Genomic DNA, 16535 nt, shown 5'->3' with positions numbered 1-16535 from the left:
TAGAGACATCAGCAGTTATGTTAGGTATAGTAGAATTTTCTCTCTAGGCTCCACCACCTTACTGGGTAGTCCCTCCCTTCCGCAAACTAATGACCTAGGATCAGAAGGAGACTATTTGGCCCATTTAGCTGGCTCAATATTCAACATGATCATGGGTGATTTGATTGTGGCTTCAACACATTTTCCTGGCTAGTCTCATATCCTTTGACTACCTTGTTAGTCAAGAATCTATCTAAATCTATCAATATTCAATTACCATGCCTCAACCTCTCTGCTGGAAAGGGAATTTGACAGATGCAACACTATCTGAAAGCAAAAATATTACCCTCTTCTTCTTCAGAAATTGGAAACACCTTATTTTCAAACTGTGTTCCCATGTGCTAGACGCTCTTGCAAAGGGTAACATCCTTTCAGCTTACACCTTAAAGACCTTCAGATCTTATATGTTCCAATGGATATGGGCTTAACCTATGCAACCTTTCTGTGTGCCAGAAATCACTTCCGTGAATATTAGAGTCATAGTGTCCTATAGCACAGACTGGTCCATGCCGACCAAAATGTCTATCCACGGTAACACCATTTCCCTGCACTTGGAACATATCCTTTTAGTCCATTTCTCCGAATGCCTTTTAAATGTTGTTAACCCACCTGCCTAAATCACAAGTGCAGGAATCTTCTGTGGCTATCCCTATTTCAAACAAGTATGCTGGTTTGGAAAATGTAGTAGGTGATGGATTCTCAAGAGAATGTAAAATGAACAGTCAAGTTTCTGATATTGAGACTGGCTCTAATGCAATGAGGTGTAATTCGGGTTCCAAGAGATCGATTGTGTTCAGGGACTCTCTAGTCCAAGCTACAGACAGAGGTTTCTGCAGCCAGGATAAAAATCACACACACCAGGTTACAGTCCAACAGGTTTAATTGGAAGCACACTAGCTTTCTGAGTGCTGCTCCTTCGTCAGGTGGTTGTGGAGGACACACTTGTAAGGCACAGAATTTATAGCAAATGTTTACAGTGTGATGTAACTGAAATTATACATTGAGAAATACCTTGATTGTCGGTTGAGTCTTTCATCTGTTCAAATACCATGATAGCTCCACATCTTTCATGGTATTCGAACAGATGAAAGACTCAACAGACAATCAAGGTATTATTCAATGTATAATTTCAGTTACATCACACTGTAAACTTTTGCTACAAATTCTGTGCCTTACAATTGTGTCCTCCACAACCACCTGACGAAGGAGCAGCGCTCCGAAAGCTAGTGCTCCCAATTCAACCTGTTGGACTATAACCTGGTGTTGTGTGATTTTTAATTTTGTACACCCCAGTCCAACACCAGCATCTCCAAATCAGGATCAAGGATGTCTCAAAGAGTTGCAGAATGTTCTCAAAGTGGGAGAGGGCCCAGCAAGAGGTCATTTTACACATTGGAACCGACCACATAGGAAGGGAAAAGGATGAGATTCTGAAGGGAAGATATAGATAGATGAATGCATGGCTGAGGAGCTGGTGTATGGGAGAAAGATTCACATTTTTGGATCACTGGAATTTCTTCTGGGGTAGAAGCGACCTGTACAAGAAGGATGGATTGCACCTGAATTGGAAGAGGACAAATATACTGAAAGGAAGACTTGCTCGAGCTGCTCGGGAGGATTTAAACTAGTAAGGTTGGGGGGGGTTGGAATTCAGGGAGATAGTGAGGAAAGCGATCAATCTGAGGCTGGTACAGTTGATAAAAGAAGCGAGGTTGGCTAACGTGGTGCGACTATTTAAGAAAGGTGGTAAGGACAAGCCAGGGAAATATAGACCGATGAACCTGACGTCAGTGATGGGCATGTTGTTGGAGGGAATCCGGAGGGACAGGATGTACATGTATTTGGAAAGGCAAGGACTGATTAAGGATAGTCAACAGGGCTTTGTGTGGGGGAAATCATGTCTCACAAACTTGACTGAGTTTTTTGAAGAAGTAACAAAGAGGATTGATGAGGACAGATCTACATGGACTTCAGTAAGGCGTTCACCAAGGTTCCCCATGGAGACTGGTTAGTAAGGTTAGATCTCATGGAATACAGGGAGAACTCGCCATTTGGATACAGAACTGGCTCAAAGGTAGAAGACAGAGGATGGTGGTGGAGGGGTGTTTTTCAGACTTGATGCCTGTGACCAGTGGAGTGCCACAAGGATTGATGCTGGGTCCACTACTTTTTGTCATTTATATAAATGTTTTGGATGTAAGCATAAGAGGTATAGTTCGTAAGTTTGCTGATGACACCAGACTTGGAGATGCAGTGGACAACGAAGAAGTTTACCTCAGATTACAACAGGATCTTGATCAGATGGGCTAATGGGCTGAGAAGTGGCAGTTGGAGTTTAATTTAGATAAATGTGAGCTTTTGCATTTTGGGAAAGCAAATCTTAACAGGGCTTATACACTTAATGATAAGGTCCTAGGGATTGTTGCTGAAAAAAAGAGACCTTGGAGGCAAGTTCATAGCTCCTTGAAAGTAGAGTCACAGGTAGATAGGATAGTGAAAAAGGCGTTTGGTATGCTTTCCTTTATTGGTCAGAGTATTGAATAGAGGATTCTGGATCAATGGTGCTGGAAGAGCACAGCAATTCAGGCAGCATCAAGGAGCTTCAGCAAAATCAACGTTTTGGGCAAAAGCCCTTCATCAGGAATAAAGGCAGAGAGCCTGAAGCGTGGAGAGATAAGCTAGGGGAGGGTGGGGGTGGGGAGAGAGTAGCATAGAGTACAATGGGTGAGTGGGGGAGGAGATGAAGGTGATAGGTCAGGGAGGAGAGGGTGGAGTGGATAGGTGGAAAACGAGATAGGCAGGTCGGACAAGTCCGGACAAGTCAAGGGGACTGGAAGTTTGAAACTAGGATGAGGTGGGGGAAGGGGAAATGAGGAAGCTGTTGAAGTCCACATTGATGCCCTGGGGTTGAAGTGTTCCGAGGCGGAAGATGAGGCATTCTTCGTGGCCCAACATTTCAACTCCCCCTCCCACTCTGCCGAGGACATGGAGGTCCTGGGCCTCCTTCACCGCCGCTCCCTCACCGCCAGACGCCTGGAGGAAGAACGTCTCATTTTCCGCCTCGGAACACTTTAACCCCAGGGCATCAATGTGGACTTCAACAGCTTCCTCATTTCCCCTTCCCCCACCTCATCCTAGTTTCAAACTTCCAGTCCCCTTGACTTGTCCGGACTTGTCCGACCTGCCTAGCTCGTTTTCCACCTATCCACTCCACCCTCTCCTCCCTGACCTATCACCTTCATCTCCTCCCCCACTCACCCATTGTACTCTATGCTACTCTCTCCCCAACCCCACCCTCCCCTAGCTTATCTCTCCACGCTTCAGGCTCTCTGCCTTTATTCCTGATGAAGGGCTTTTGCCCAAAACGTTGATTTTGCTGAAGCTCCTTGATGCTGCCTGAATTGCTGTGCTCTTCCAGCACCATTGATCCAGAATCTGGTTTCCAGCATCTGCAGTCATTGTTTTTACCTTATTGAATACAGGAGTTGGGAGGTCATGTTGCAGCTGTACAGGTCATTGCTAAGGCCACTTTTGGAATATTGCATGCAATTCTGGTCTCCTTCCTATCGGAAAGATGTTGTGAAACTTGAAAGGGTTCAGAAAAGATTTACAAGGATGTTGCCAGGGTTGGAGGATTTGAGCTATAGGGAGGGGTTGAATCGGCTTGGGTTGTTTTCCCTGGAACATCGGAGGCTGAGGGATGACTTTATAGAGGTTTATAAAATTATGAGGGGCATGGATAGGATAAATAGACAAAATCTTTTTCCCTGGGGTCGGGGAGTCTAGAACTAGAGGGCATAGGTTTAGGGTGAGAGGGGAAAGATATAAGAGACATAAGGGGTATCTTTTTCATGCAGAGGGTGGTTTGTGTCTGGAATGGGCTGCCTGAGGAAGTGGTGGAGGTGAGTACTACTGCAGCATTTAAAAGGCACCTGGATGCGTATATGACTAGGAAAGGTTTAGAGGGATATGGGTCGGGCGCTGGCAGGTGGGACTAGATTAGGTTGGTATATTGGTCGGCATGGACGAGTTGGACTGAAGGGTCTGTTTTCATGCTGTACACCCCTATGATTCTATGACTTCTACTGGCAGAGCATTCCATAAAAAAGTTGCCCCTCAGGTTCCCATTTATTCTTTCCCCTCTTACTTTAAACTGATACCCTCTAGTTCTCCCCAACCCTGGAAAAACCATGGAGTGCATTCATCCTATCTATGCTTCTCATGATCTTATACACCTCTGTAAGATATCCCTTCAGCCTCCTACTCTCTAAAGAAAAAAGTCCAAGCTTGTCCAACGTCTCCTTATAACTCAGTCCCTCAAATTTCTCTGAACTGTTTCTGTAATCAAATTCTTTCATAAATAAGGAGTTTAAAACTGGGCACAGTACTCAAAATGTTGGCCACACACAATGTGGACAGTATCCATGCTTGACCTGATAAGTGCCAAGTAACATTTGGATTGCAAGTGTCAGGCAATCACTTGCTAATAAGGGTGGTGCTGCTGTCATCTATCATGCTGGTCTATGACTTGCAGAAGCTGAGCTCTCAGACACTTCAGTCTGTATCCTTCAGAATCATGAACCCGCGACTGAACATTCCAGGACTATCACTGACTTCATCTCCTCTGGAGATCTCCCATCCACAGCTTCTCACCTCAGAGTGCCCCTACTCACACAGTCACTTCCACCTTTTTCCTAAAGTCCACCAACAGGACTACCCTGGCAGTTCCATCATTTCAATCTATTCCTGCCCCACTGAAATTATTTCTCTTTACCTTGATTTGACAATCCCTCTGTCCCCCTTGTTCAGTTCCTTTCCACCTACATTTATGAAAAAGAGGTTCTGAAGACGTCATATTGGATTCAAAAGTTTCTCTCTCCATGGATACTGCAAGACCAATATGTCTGTCTTTATTTCAGATTTTCAGCATCTGCAGTAGTTTGGTTTTAAATGATCATCTCCTACAATGGGAGAACCCAACTACAGCTGCTTGGAATTCACTGGCATTACCATTGTTGAACCACCTGCTTTCACCATCCTGGAGACTTACTGTTGATCAGAAAGTGAACTGGGCCAGTCATATATTAGATTAGATTACTTACAGTGTGGAAACAGGCCCTTCGGCCCAACAAGTCCACACCGCCCCGCCGAAGCGCAACCCACCCATACCCCTACATCTACCCCTTACCTAACATTATGGGCAATTTAGCATGGCCAATTCACCTGACCTGCACATCTTTGGACTATGGGAGGAAACCGGAGCACCCGGAGGAAACCCACGCAGACACGGGGAGAATGTGCAAACTCCACACAGTCAGTCGCCTGAGGCGGGAATTGAACCCGGGTCTCTGGGGCTGTGAGGCAGCAGTGCTAACCACTGTGCCACCGTGCCGCCCAAAATATATATACTGTAGCTACAAGAACAGCTTCAAGGCCAAGAATTTTGCTGTGGGTAACGGCATGGTGGCTCAGTGGTTAGCACTGCTGCCTCACAGCACTAGGATCCCAGGTTCAATTCCAGCCTTGGGCAACTGTCTGTGTGGAGTTTGCACATTCTCCCCATGTCTGTGTGGGTTTTCTCCAGGTGCTCCGGTTTCCTCCCACAGTCCAAAGATGTGCAGGTCAGGTGAATTGGCCATGCTAAATTGTCTGTAGTGTTAGTTACATTAGTCAGAGGGAAGTGGGTCTGGGTGGGTTACTCTTCGAAGGGTTGGTGTGGACTGGTTGGGCCGAAGGGCCTGCTTTCCACACTGTAGGGAATCTAATCTAATTGAGCTCACTTCCTGACTCCCCAAAACCTGTCCACCATCTGCAAGGCACAAGTTAGAATTGTGATGGATTATTCTCTATTTGGCTGGATGGGTGCAGTGCAACATTAAAAAGCTTGATACAATCCAGGAAAAGGCAGCCCATTTGAGTGGCACAACATCCACCATAGCTTATAAAAATATGGGCAAAAAATCATGAAAACAGCCTTGTACACTTTTGTATTATATCCTGCTTCCCATAACTTCTTTGTGCAACAACTGTTACAAAACTGATGGCATTTTAACCCTTGCAGTACCTTTGTACACTAACTTTAATTTTCGCAATGAGAGTTTCCGGTATACTCTGTCATGACAGTGTAAAGGGTAAAACAACCTAATCAAAGTCCCCTGGATAATTGCGTCTCAAAAGGTAAACTTCCAGTAAATACTGTCTTCAGCAGTTTGGTTTATTTGCAGTTCTCTCCTTCCAGAGCTGTCTTTAAAAAACTATGCTTGAAAGCTGACTTCAAAAAGGAGGTCAGAACTGCTTTTGGAGCAGCTAATGCAAATTGTTTCTCCTCATCAACAATGAGCTTGAGCTCTCAATGCAATGTTTGCCTTTTAAATGGAGTGTGTAGGTTGTTAACATATTCAAGGAATTTTGAGCTCCTGGGGCAACTATTGTATTTAAATCACAATCACCCGATGAAGGAGCGGCACTCCGAAAGCTAGTGTGCTTCCAATTTTAAACCTGTTGGACTATAACCTGGTGTTGTGTGATTTTTAACTTTGTATTTAAAGTTTATCACTCCCAGAATGGGATAATTAAACAAAGTCTAAATAAATACATCAGGGCCAGTCACATTAACTGATCAATCTGGTAATCATTCAAAATAATTTTAAAACACAAAATGTACTTTTCCCATCCTCAAGTCTTTTTAAAATTTTGGGTATTGTTATTACTAAGTTTCCATTTCTTGGTCCCTTATTCTCTCACTCTCGACCTGACTGTCTTGCTCCTTGTTAAAAGAAGTCTTGACTTTTACTTTGATTCCCATACACCTTGTAGAGCCATCGAGTCACAGAGATGTACAGCATGAAAACAGACCCTTCCGTCCAACTTGCCATGCTGACCAGATATCCTAAATAAATCTTATCCCATTTGCCAGCATTTGGCCTATATTCCTATAAACCATTCCTATTCATATACCCATTCTGATGCCTTTTCAATGCTGTAATTGTACCAGCTTCCACCACTTCCTCTGCCAGCTCATTCCATACATGCACTACCCTCTGCGTGAAAATGTTACCTCTCAGGTCCCTCTTAAATCTTTCCCCTCTCACCTTAAACCCATGCCCTCCAGTTTTGGACTCCCCTAGCCTGGGGAAAGGACCTTGACAATTTACTCTATTCAAGGTCCTCATGATTTTATAAATCTCTATTAGGTTATCCCTCAGCTTCCTTGCTCTTTATCACAGCATCACTTTTGGCATTATGTCAACGTTTATCTTTCAATCACCATTACTAAAAGCAGATCATCAGATCTTTTTAGCATCAGCTGTGGTTCAGTTGGCAGCTGTCTCACCACTGAGACACAAGGCTTTGAGTTCACTTGCACTCCAGGACTAAAGCACAAAGAGCCAGGCTAAACCGAGGTCCCATCAGATGTATGTGAAAGATCAGGAGGTAATTCAAAGGTTCTGGCCAATATTTATCCCTTTACTGATTTCACAAAGACAGGTTATGCAGTCATTATCACAATGCTATTTTGAAAGAGTTGGCTGAGTGAATCCTGTATTGCCAACTACACTTCAAAAGTATTTAATTGACATGGTTGAGACTCAGCCATGAAGCACGCAATGCAAGTGAAAGTTTGTATTTTCCTTTCCGTTATCACATTGCTATTTGTGGGATCTTGCTGTGTCCAAATTGGCTGCTGCAATTCCATACAATGCCACACTTTCAAATTACTTCATTAGCTCTAGAGTACTGTGCAGCACCGTGAAACACCTATAGAAAGTCAAGGATTAAAACAATGGTCAATGCTGACAATTTGAAACAAAATCAGAAATTGCTGGCGAAGCTCTGCTTTCTCTCCACAGTTGCTGCCCAACTTGCTGAGTTCCTCCAGCAAATTCTGATTTTGTTGCAGAGAAAGTCAGGTCTTTCATTTTTTTTGAGTGGGGAAGCGAGATGGGAGCAGGTGTTTGGTCCAGTTGTACAATTTTTTAAATTATAATTTCAAACTTAATGGTGGAGAAGGAGTTAAACGTTTTTTTAAATCTATAGTCTTGATGGTAATATTTAACTTGTTTCCACACCTTGCCAAACTGCCTGGATTTTCACATGAACTCTGCTTAGCGAAGTTCAAAACTTCAGATCTTACACCTTCAGGTCAGGAAGTTTCTGCAGGAGGTACTGTCCACAAAATTCCTCCTTATTCAATTTGATTCTCACGCTGGCCGTACGAGGAAAGGGGGTTGGGGAGGGAGGAAGTCATTGCATTGTAGTCACATCTTTTTTTTACTCCAATCCTTGAACAGGACGTAAACAAATCAAAATCGCCAACTAACGTGCCAAACTCGTCATCAGAGGAGGTTAGTCTCTCAGAATGATTTATTAATAAACTTTCAGAGAGGGGAAAAAAAGATCGTTACATTCTGACTCTAGCATAAAAGTCTGAAAGGAAAACTGAATTATATAATTTTAAAAATCAGCAAGAATAAAATGTTGCAACATGCAAATAGTTTGAAAATACATTTTTCGGTGCAGATCAAAGGTTGTAGGAAATTAAACACATCAAAAACAAGTAAACAGGACTATAATCTTTTTGTTTAATTTTCTTTCAAATTTTGTTTTTAAAAGTTCATTGTAAGAAAAAAAACAGTGCTTGGGTGAGGGAAAGGACGCGCGGGCTTTCTCCAGAAATGAATTGAAGAGAATTGCTTACCTTGAGAGAGAAGGGAATCAGAGGGTCATTGTGCCGGGGCTGCGGTGCACTATGAGGCGGCGATAGGCTCGCTGTAAACCGGGACGATCCAACACCAGACACGGGGCAAGATTCTGGAGCTGGGGGGGGGGGGGGGGGGGAAGAAAACAAGTCAGTGCCTGGATGGTTCCTACCTGCCGAGAGAGGGGTGAGGAAGGATAAGGAGCTTTTATTAAATGCACCCCCTCCTCTCCCAGTGATGTCACTGAACTATTAAGAAACATTTTTGTCAACCCCCCCCCCCCCCCCCTTCAAAAGGTTACTGCCACGGTTGGCTGAACTTTGGTGGAATCAAACACTCAAGCCAGCCCCCGTTGCTCGCTATATCATTTAACACTTTTAACATTTCAATCTTCACCTTGAGCCTCCTGCATACTGCCACCCCCTCCCTTCAGAAGCAGCAGAGTTAGAAAGTATGCGGAAAAGAGTTGTGGAAAACTGGCAGAATTGTTTTTAAGTGGGGGAGAGACACGCGCGCGCACACATACAGTTGATAAAAACAAAAAAAAATACATGAATAAAATCAATGGAGGACACTTTTCAATCATTTTAGCTCTTTTTAAAATTTTGACACAAGTTTATACTCCAGGAAGACGATGTGAATTTTTAGCAATAAGAATAAACTTATTTTACTGCTATGTTTTGGCAGTTTTGGAACAGAGATTGTGCCAAACAGGAAGATAGAGTCATAGAGATATACAGCACAGAAACAGACCCCTCGGTCCAACTTGTCCATGCCAATCAGATATCCTAAACAAATCTAGTCCCATTTGCCAGCATTTGGCCCATATCCCTCTAAATCTTTCCTATTCATATACCCATCTAGATACCTTTTAAATGCTGTAACTATACCAGCCTTCACCACTTTTTCTGGCACCTCATTCCACACACACGCGCCACTCTCTGCATAAAAAAGTTGCCCCTTAGGTCCTTTCTAAATCTTAATAACACTATTTTTATCAGAATGTGACTGTGAATTTTGACAGGAATTTTGACATTGTTGACACAGGCTGAAAGGTTAAAAATACGTTTTAGCTTTGGTAGTTTTTTTTCAACCCCTAAATGATTTATTAGAAGCATTATTTTAAAAAAAACTTTTTAAATCACAGCAACAACTTAGATAAGGAAGGTCACATTTGAACACCTAAAAAGAAAATACTCTTGACTTTAGGGTCAATGCAGGATTTTTAGTGAATATTATTCAACAGAATAAAGGGTTAAGTGTCTTAAATATTATTCCACATTTTCTTTCAGAAAAAAACCCACATCTTAAATCACGAGAATTCTGAAATATTCCATGCTGCTTTCAAAATTATTAACTCACAGCATACCTCAATGTTTTCCAATGCTTCAGGGAAATTGTAAACAACATTAAAACTTTTTTTAACTTGTAATTTACTTTTATCTTGATAACTTACTCCTAATGATGGGTGATAAGCAATACTTATGTATCTATATTTACCTTAACTTTGCAGTGCTGGGGAATGGACAGTTTGTGCCACTTTAGGGGCTAATTCAGGTCTGGTGTATCCCAGACCAAACACAGCAGAAAGCTCCCACTATTCTTGCCACAGAAATGTCCCTGGTCTCTTAAATCAGCAGCTATTATGCAACCTCTGTTCAGTTTCCATTTCCTCCATCAGCATTCCTGCAGACTGGGAGACTATGAGGCTGTCAGTAGTGTGTCCAAGATTGCAGTTCTTTCCTGCCGAAGCTTACCTTATGGATTGTTACTGCTCCATTGTGTTCTGCTAAGAAATCCTTCAGTCAGCAAGTACAGCTGTAGAAATCATAAAACTCAAATGACTGCCTTTGGGCTGTTTCCAGCCTGCGTCACCTTCACCTTTCCTTAGTTGTTTCAAAAGCAGAAAGTGCCGAATATACTCACCAGTATGGGTAGACAGAATAGGCACATTATTCTTTCAGTTAATGATAAAAGTCTGACACGTTAACTTGGTGTTTCTCTTTCCCTGCATAAACTGACCTAAAGAGCATTTCCAGCATTTTCTACATTTCATTTACTTCCAGCTTTTCAAGTCTTTATTTATCATCAGTATGGGGCATGGGGGTAGATGGAAAAGACATTTCCTCCAGTTTACCTGAAGCCATTTTGATGGCCTCTGTATCAGCTTATCTGCGGCTGACACCTTCAGTCATGTTTTTGCTAGCAGCTCAGAGCGCTGCTCCTTCATCAGGTGACCATGGCTCCTGCCCTACTCATTACCTGATGAATTAGCAGCGCTCCGAAAGTTAATACTTCCAAATATACCTGTTGGACTATAACCTGGTGTTGTATGATTTTTAACTTTGAAGCTTTATGTTTTAGAAAGATAATAGATAGGAGCAGGGAATGGCCATTCAGTCCTTTAAGGCTGTTCTGCCATTCAATATGCCCTGTTCCTGCTTTCACCCCATACTATTTGATATCTTTAGACCTAATTCTTGCACTCATCAATTTGCAAGAATATCAATTTTTTTAAGGGAAAGCCAAGGCATGAAAGAAGATTGCTGATTGATTTAAAGCTAATATCATGACATTAAAGTTCTCCTTATTATTTTGAAATCCCTCCATAGTTTGAGTCTTAGTCCTCCCCTCTCTCCTGCACCTACCACAACAGGTTTTTCTACTGCCCCACAACTCTGAGAGTTTTCTATGGTTGTGTAATTGTGGACTCTTGCCCATATCTAGTTTTCATCACTCCGCTATTGTGGCTATACCTTTAGTTCCCAACACCTCAAGCTCAAGTCCCCTAGTCATGCTTCTCTGCCTGTCTAACCTGCATTCCTCCTTTCAGATACCTATCTTTGTGTCCAAGATTTTGGTTGACTGCTATAAATTCGTCTCAGGTGTCATGGTGTCAGATTTTGTCTATTAATGCTCCTGTGAAGCAGCTTGGGGCATCTCATTAAATTGTCGATGTTGTTGTAGTCACATGGTACACCAATTGCTGCAATGATGACTAATAATAGAAAATCCGTGTCTTTCAATTAGTTATGAATTAATCAGGCATGCATTAAGGAACTTTGAGAATCTTAGATGCGCTCTGCCCCGTTCCTCAAAAACATACCACATTTAACACACTGTCTCAAAATAACTCACATATGGGCTGCATTTAATGAAGTGTGTCATGGCAGAAAACATACCAACAAGGCCCACTTCATCATGGGAGATGGCCGACATCTGTTGCCAGCAGCACAAAAACTCCCCGACTGAAACAGAGAGTCATAGAGATGTACAGCATGGAAACAGACCCTTCGGTCCAACCCATCCATGCCAACCAGATATCCCAACCCAATCTAGTCCCACCTGCCAGCACCCGACCCATATCCCTCTAAACCCTTCCTATTTATATACCCATCCAAATGCCTCTTAAATGTTACAATTGTACCAGCCTCCACCACTTCCTCTGGCAGCTCATTCCATACCCTCTGTGTGAAAACGTTGACCCTTAGGTCTCTTTTATATCTTTCCCCTCTCACCTTAAACCTATGCCCTCTAGTTCTGGACTCCTCAACCCTAGGGAAAAGACTTTGTCTATTTACCTTATCCATGCCCCTCACAATTTTGTAAACCTCTATAAGGTCACCTCTCAGCCTATGACGTTCCAGGGATTACAGCCCCAGCCTGTTCAGCGTCTCCCTATAGCTCAAATCCTCCCACCCTGGCAACATCCTTGTAAATCTTTTTTGAACCCTTTCAAGTTTCACAACATCTTTCTGATAGGAAGGAGACCAGAATTGCATGCAATATTCCAACAGTGGCCTAACTAATGTGCTAACAAAGTGTAGAAAGGCCTCTGGGAGCAAGATGGCAATTAGGCTCAATTATGAGCTAATTGACACCTATTATCCATCAATTTCCTATTATTGATCAACCTACCTGCGGCTAAATTTGAATAAAGATTTGTGCACTTTGTGTCTTTCACTGTGTCTCACACCTGCACACACACACCATGGGTGCTGGGGAAAAAATAAGCACTACCGCACTTAGGTGGCAGTAAAAAAAAGAAAAAGAAAAAAAAACCCTACCTGTGGCTTAGGATTTAAGTGGAGGCTGCATGACCTTCCTGTGACCTCAGGAAGCTGACCAGCAAACCTTGTTGGTGTTTTTTTTCTTTTTTTTCCCCCACACTACCGCAGTTAGGCGGTAGTGCTTATTTTTTCCCCAGCACCCATATTATGCATGAGCAGGTGTGAGACACAGTGAAAGACACAAGGTGCACAAAACTTTATTCAAATTTCCACCATCAGGAAGAAAGGAAACACCCAAGTGGCCAGTGACAAGCAGTGCCTTTCACATCAAAGGGCAATGCTGTGTGATCAAACAGTGAAGGGGAGGGCAGGGAGGTCTTGAAATCTACTATTGTGTCTGTTTCCACCACGTCCTCTCAGTGCATTCCAGGCCCTCACCACCCTTTGTGTGAAAAACATGGCTCTCACATCTCTCTTAAATTTTCCCCCTCACACTTTGTACCTGTGTCCCCTAGTAATTGACCCCTGCACCCTGGAAAAAAGCCTCATGCTTTCCACTCTATCTATACTATTTACAATCTTATAAACTTGTTTCAGGTTGCCCCTCAACCTCTTGCATTCCAATGAAAACATGCCCAGTCTATCCAACCTTTCTTCAGAGCTAAAATTCCCCATACAACGCAACATGCTGGTAGACATTTTCTGTGGTGGTGGGCAAGTTGTTGGAGGGAATCCTGAGGGACAGGATATACATGTATTTGGAAAGGCAAGGACTGATTCGGGATAGTCAACATAGCTTTGTGTGTGGGAAATCATGTCTCACAAACTTGATTGAGTTTTTTGAAGAAGTAACAAAGAAGATTGATGAGGGCAGAGCAGTAAATGTGATCTATATGGACTTCAGTAAGGCGTTCGACAAGGTTCCCCATGGGAGTCTGATTAGCAAGGTTAGATCTCATGGAATACAGGAGAGCTAGCCATTTGGATACAGAACTGGCTCAAAGGTAGAAGACAGAGGGTGATGGCGGAGGGTTGTTTTTCAGACTTGAGGCCTGTGACCAGTGGAGTGCCACAAGGATCGGTGCTGGGCCCTCTACTTTTTGTCATTTACATAAATGATTTGGATGCGAGCATAAGAGGTACAGTTAGTAAGTTTGCAGATGACACCAAAATTGGAGATGTAGTGGACAGAGAAGAGGGTTACCTCAGATTACAACAGCATCTGGACCAGATGGGCCAATGGGCTAAGAAGTGGCAGATGGAGTTTAATTCAGATAAATGCGAGGTGCTGCATTTTGGGAAAGCAAATCTTAGTAGGACTTATACACTTAATGGTAAGGTCCTAGGGATGTTGCTGAACAAAGAGACCTTGGAGTGCAGGTTCATAGCTCCTTGAAAGTGGAGTCGCAGGTAGATAGGATAGTGAAGAAGGCGTTTGGTATGCTTTCCTTTATTGGTCAGAGTATTGAGTACAGGAGTAGGGAGGTCATGTTGCGGCTGTACAGGACATTGGTTAGGCCACTGTTGGAATATTGCGTGCAATTCTGATCTCCTTCATATCGGAAAGATGTTGTGAAACTTGAAAGGGTTCAGAAAAGATTTACAAGGACGTTGCCAGGGTTGGAGGATCTGAGCTACAGGGAGAGGCTGAACAGGGCTGTTTTCCCTGGAGCGTCAGAGGCTGAGGGGTGACCTTATAGAGGTTTACAAAATCACGAGGGGCATTGATAGGATAAATAGACAAAGTCTTTTCCCTGGGGTTGGGAAGTCCAGAACTAGAGGGCATAGGTTTAGGGTGAGAGGGGAAAGATATAAAAGAGACCTAAGGGGCAACATTTTCACGCAGAGGGTGGTACGTGTATGGAATGAGCTGCCAGAGGATGTTGTGCAGGCTGGAACAATTGCAACATTTAAGAGGCATTTGGATGGTTATATGAATAGGAAAGGTTTGGAGGGATATGGGCCGGGTGCTGGCAGGTGGGAGTACATTGGGTTGGGATATCTGGTCAGCATGGACGGGTTGGACCAAAGGGTCTGTTTCCATGCTGTACATCTCTTAGACTCTAAGACTGTCTAAGAAACACCTGGACGAATACATGAATAGGAAGGGAATTGAAGAAAATGGATCCTGTAAGTGAAGACAGTTTTAATATGGAAGGGCAAAATGTGGCAGCGCAGACTTGGACACCAAAGGGCCTGTTCCTATGCTGTATTGTTCTTTGTTCGTTCTTTGTTCTTTGTATCAACATTTAACTAGCATCCTTCAATGCCTGTTACCATTCATGCCAAATTCATCTGTGCCCTCACTGGGATTGTGCACCTCAAGTAGGCCACAGGAAACTGAATAGATTATAATCCTGGATCAATCTAGTGCTTTGTACTCCAGACCATTATTATAAGATCGAGGATCTCAAATCCCTTTTTAATCGATGTTTTAGTTCTCTTACAACTTTTGAAGACTCGTTTCCATCCACCATACGCCACTCCTTTAGAATAATTTGAGTTTGTTTACATGTGTCTCTTCTCATTCCTACAAGAACAAATCACATCACAGTTTGCTGCATTCAATTCAGTCTGCCAAAAGTCTGCCAATCATTCAATTTCTTCCTGAAGTCTGTTCCTTTTCTGTTTACAACTTTTAGTATTTTAAATTAGCCTCATATCTGCATCCAGATCATTAATACATATATCAAACATGACAAATGAATTTCGATTACACTGAATGCCTCATAATTCTCTTCATTGTTCTGGCAACTTTCAGGTGCACAAACATCATCTATATATCAAGTTGTTCCAACTGAACTTTCTCCTAACTTGGAACGCCAAAGATTGCTCAGAGGTGGTCCCAAATTAGGTAAACAGAGTCCTCTGCCAATATTTTCTAAAATAGAAACAAAAGTAAGATGCTGGAAATCTGAAGAAAAAAGCTGGAAATATTCAGCAGCACAGGTAAATGGCCATCAAAACCAGAAAATTTTTAGATGAAATATAGTCTGAGAAAAAGATTAGTTATACAAACTGAAAGTACTGGAGAAACTCAGCGGCATTTGTGGAGAAATCAACTTATAAATCCAATTTGACTCTTCAGTCGAAGACATGTTCCAATGAAGAGCCATACTGGACTTGAAATGTTAACACTGATTTTCTCTCTCTACAGATGCTGCCAGATCTTCTGAGTTCCTCCAGAAATTTTTAATATTGTCTCAGGTCTGCTACATTTGCAGAATGCTGCTTTTATTAAAGATTCAGTTGTGTAAGTAAGAACAAAGAGGAAGTGTTGTGGTCAGTTCTGAGGAAGTATCACTGGACCTAAAACAATAACTCTGATTTCTCTCCACAGTTGCTGCTAGACCTACTGAGCTTTTCCAGCAATTTCTGTTTTTATTTCTGAATTCTTTCATCCTCAGTTCTTCCGGTTTTTATTAAGTGATTATGGCAAGCAGGAGAACAGTTGACGTCAAAATGAGATGACAATAGGACAGAGAAGGAATCAAAAGATGGACCCAGAGGAGATGGAAATGATTGCTTAAAGTTCCAAATGACCAGACGGTTTTTCTTCCAGACTTGCTGAGTCAAACCTTTATCAGTTGTGTCACAATGGCCAGGTGATCTATAAATAAGAAGATGTATATATAGCAAGAAATCAGTAATATCTGAAATAACATTGGGTGCTTTGAAGTCAGAAATGACAAGCAGCAAACAGAGTTGATTCAAAATGCTTGTAATTTTCGAACCAAAGCTGCTAGGGTTTCATTTTCATGTTTTGCTTCTCGCCCGTTCCTATCAC

General features: G+C 42.6%; 1 protein-coding gene across 5 annotated transcripts in view; it reads right to left on the bottom strand.

The window, feature by feature from the left end:
- Positions 1-16535, bottom strand: part of kcnj15 (potassium inwardly rectifying channel subfamily J member 15) — a 66761-nt gene that overhangs the window by 34761 nt on the left and 15465 nt on the right. For 2 of the 5 annotated variants that reach the window (XM_087992511.1, XM_043701342.2), the window contains exons 1-2: positions 10239-10446; positions 8738-8856 (exon numbers count right to left, since the gene is read on the bottom strand). Coding sequence is in view for 2 of the 5 variants with exons in the window: in XM_043701338.2 (XP_043557273.1) it covers positions 8738-8856; positions 9135-9150 (135 nt within the window). In the remaining 3 variants the exon portion in view is untranslated. Of the gene's footprint in view, positions 1-8737; positions 8857-9134; positions 9166-10238; positions 10447-16535 lie in introns of those variants that run through there. The other 3 variants (XM_087992512.1, XM_087992510.1, XM_043701338.2) reach the window with 2 other exon arrangements.

This window comes from Chiloscyllium plagiosum, unplaced genomic scaffold, assembly GCF_037043375.1.
Source record: "Chiloscyllium plagiosum isolate Xiang-an unplaced genomic scaffold, Cpla_swu_hap1 HiC_scaffold_12, whole genome shotgun sequence".
Classification (NCBI taxonomy): Eukaryota; Metazoa; Chordata; class Chondrichthyes; order Orectolobiformes; family Hemiscylliidae; genus Chiloscyllium; species Chiloscyllium plagiosum.
This window is presented reverse-complemented; position numbering and strand designations above follow the sequence as displayed.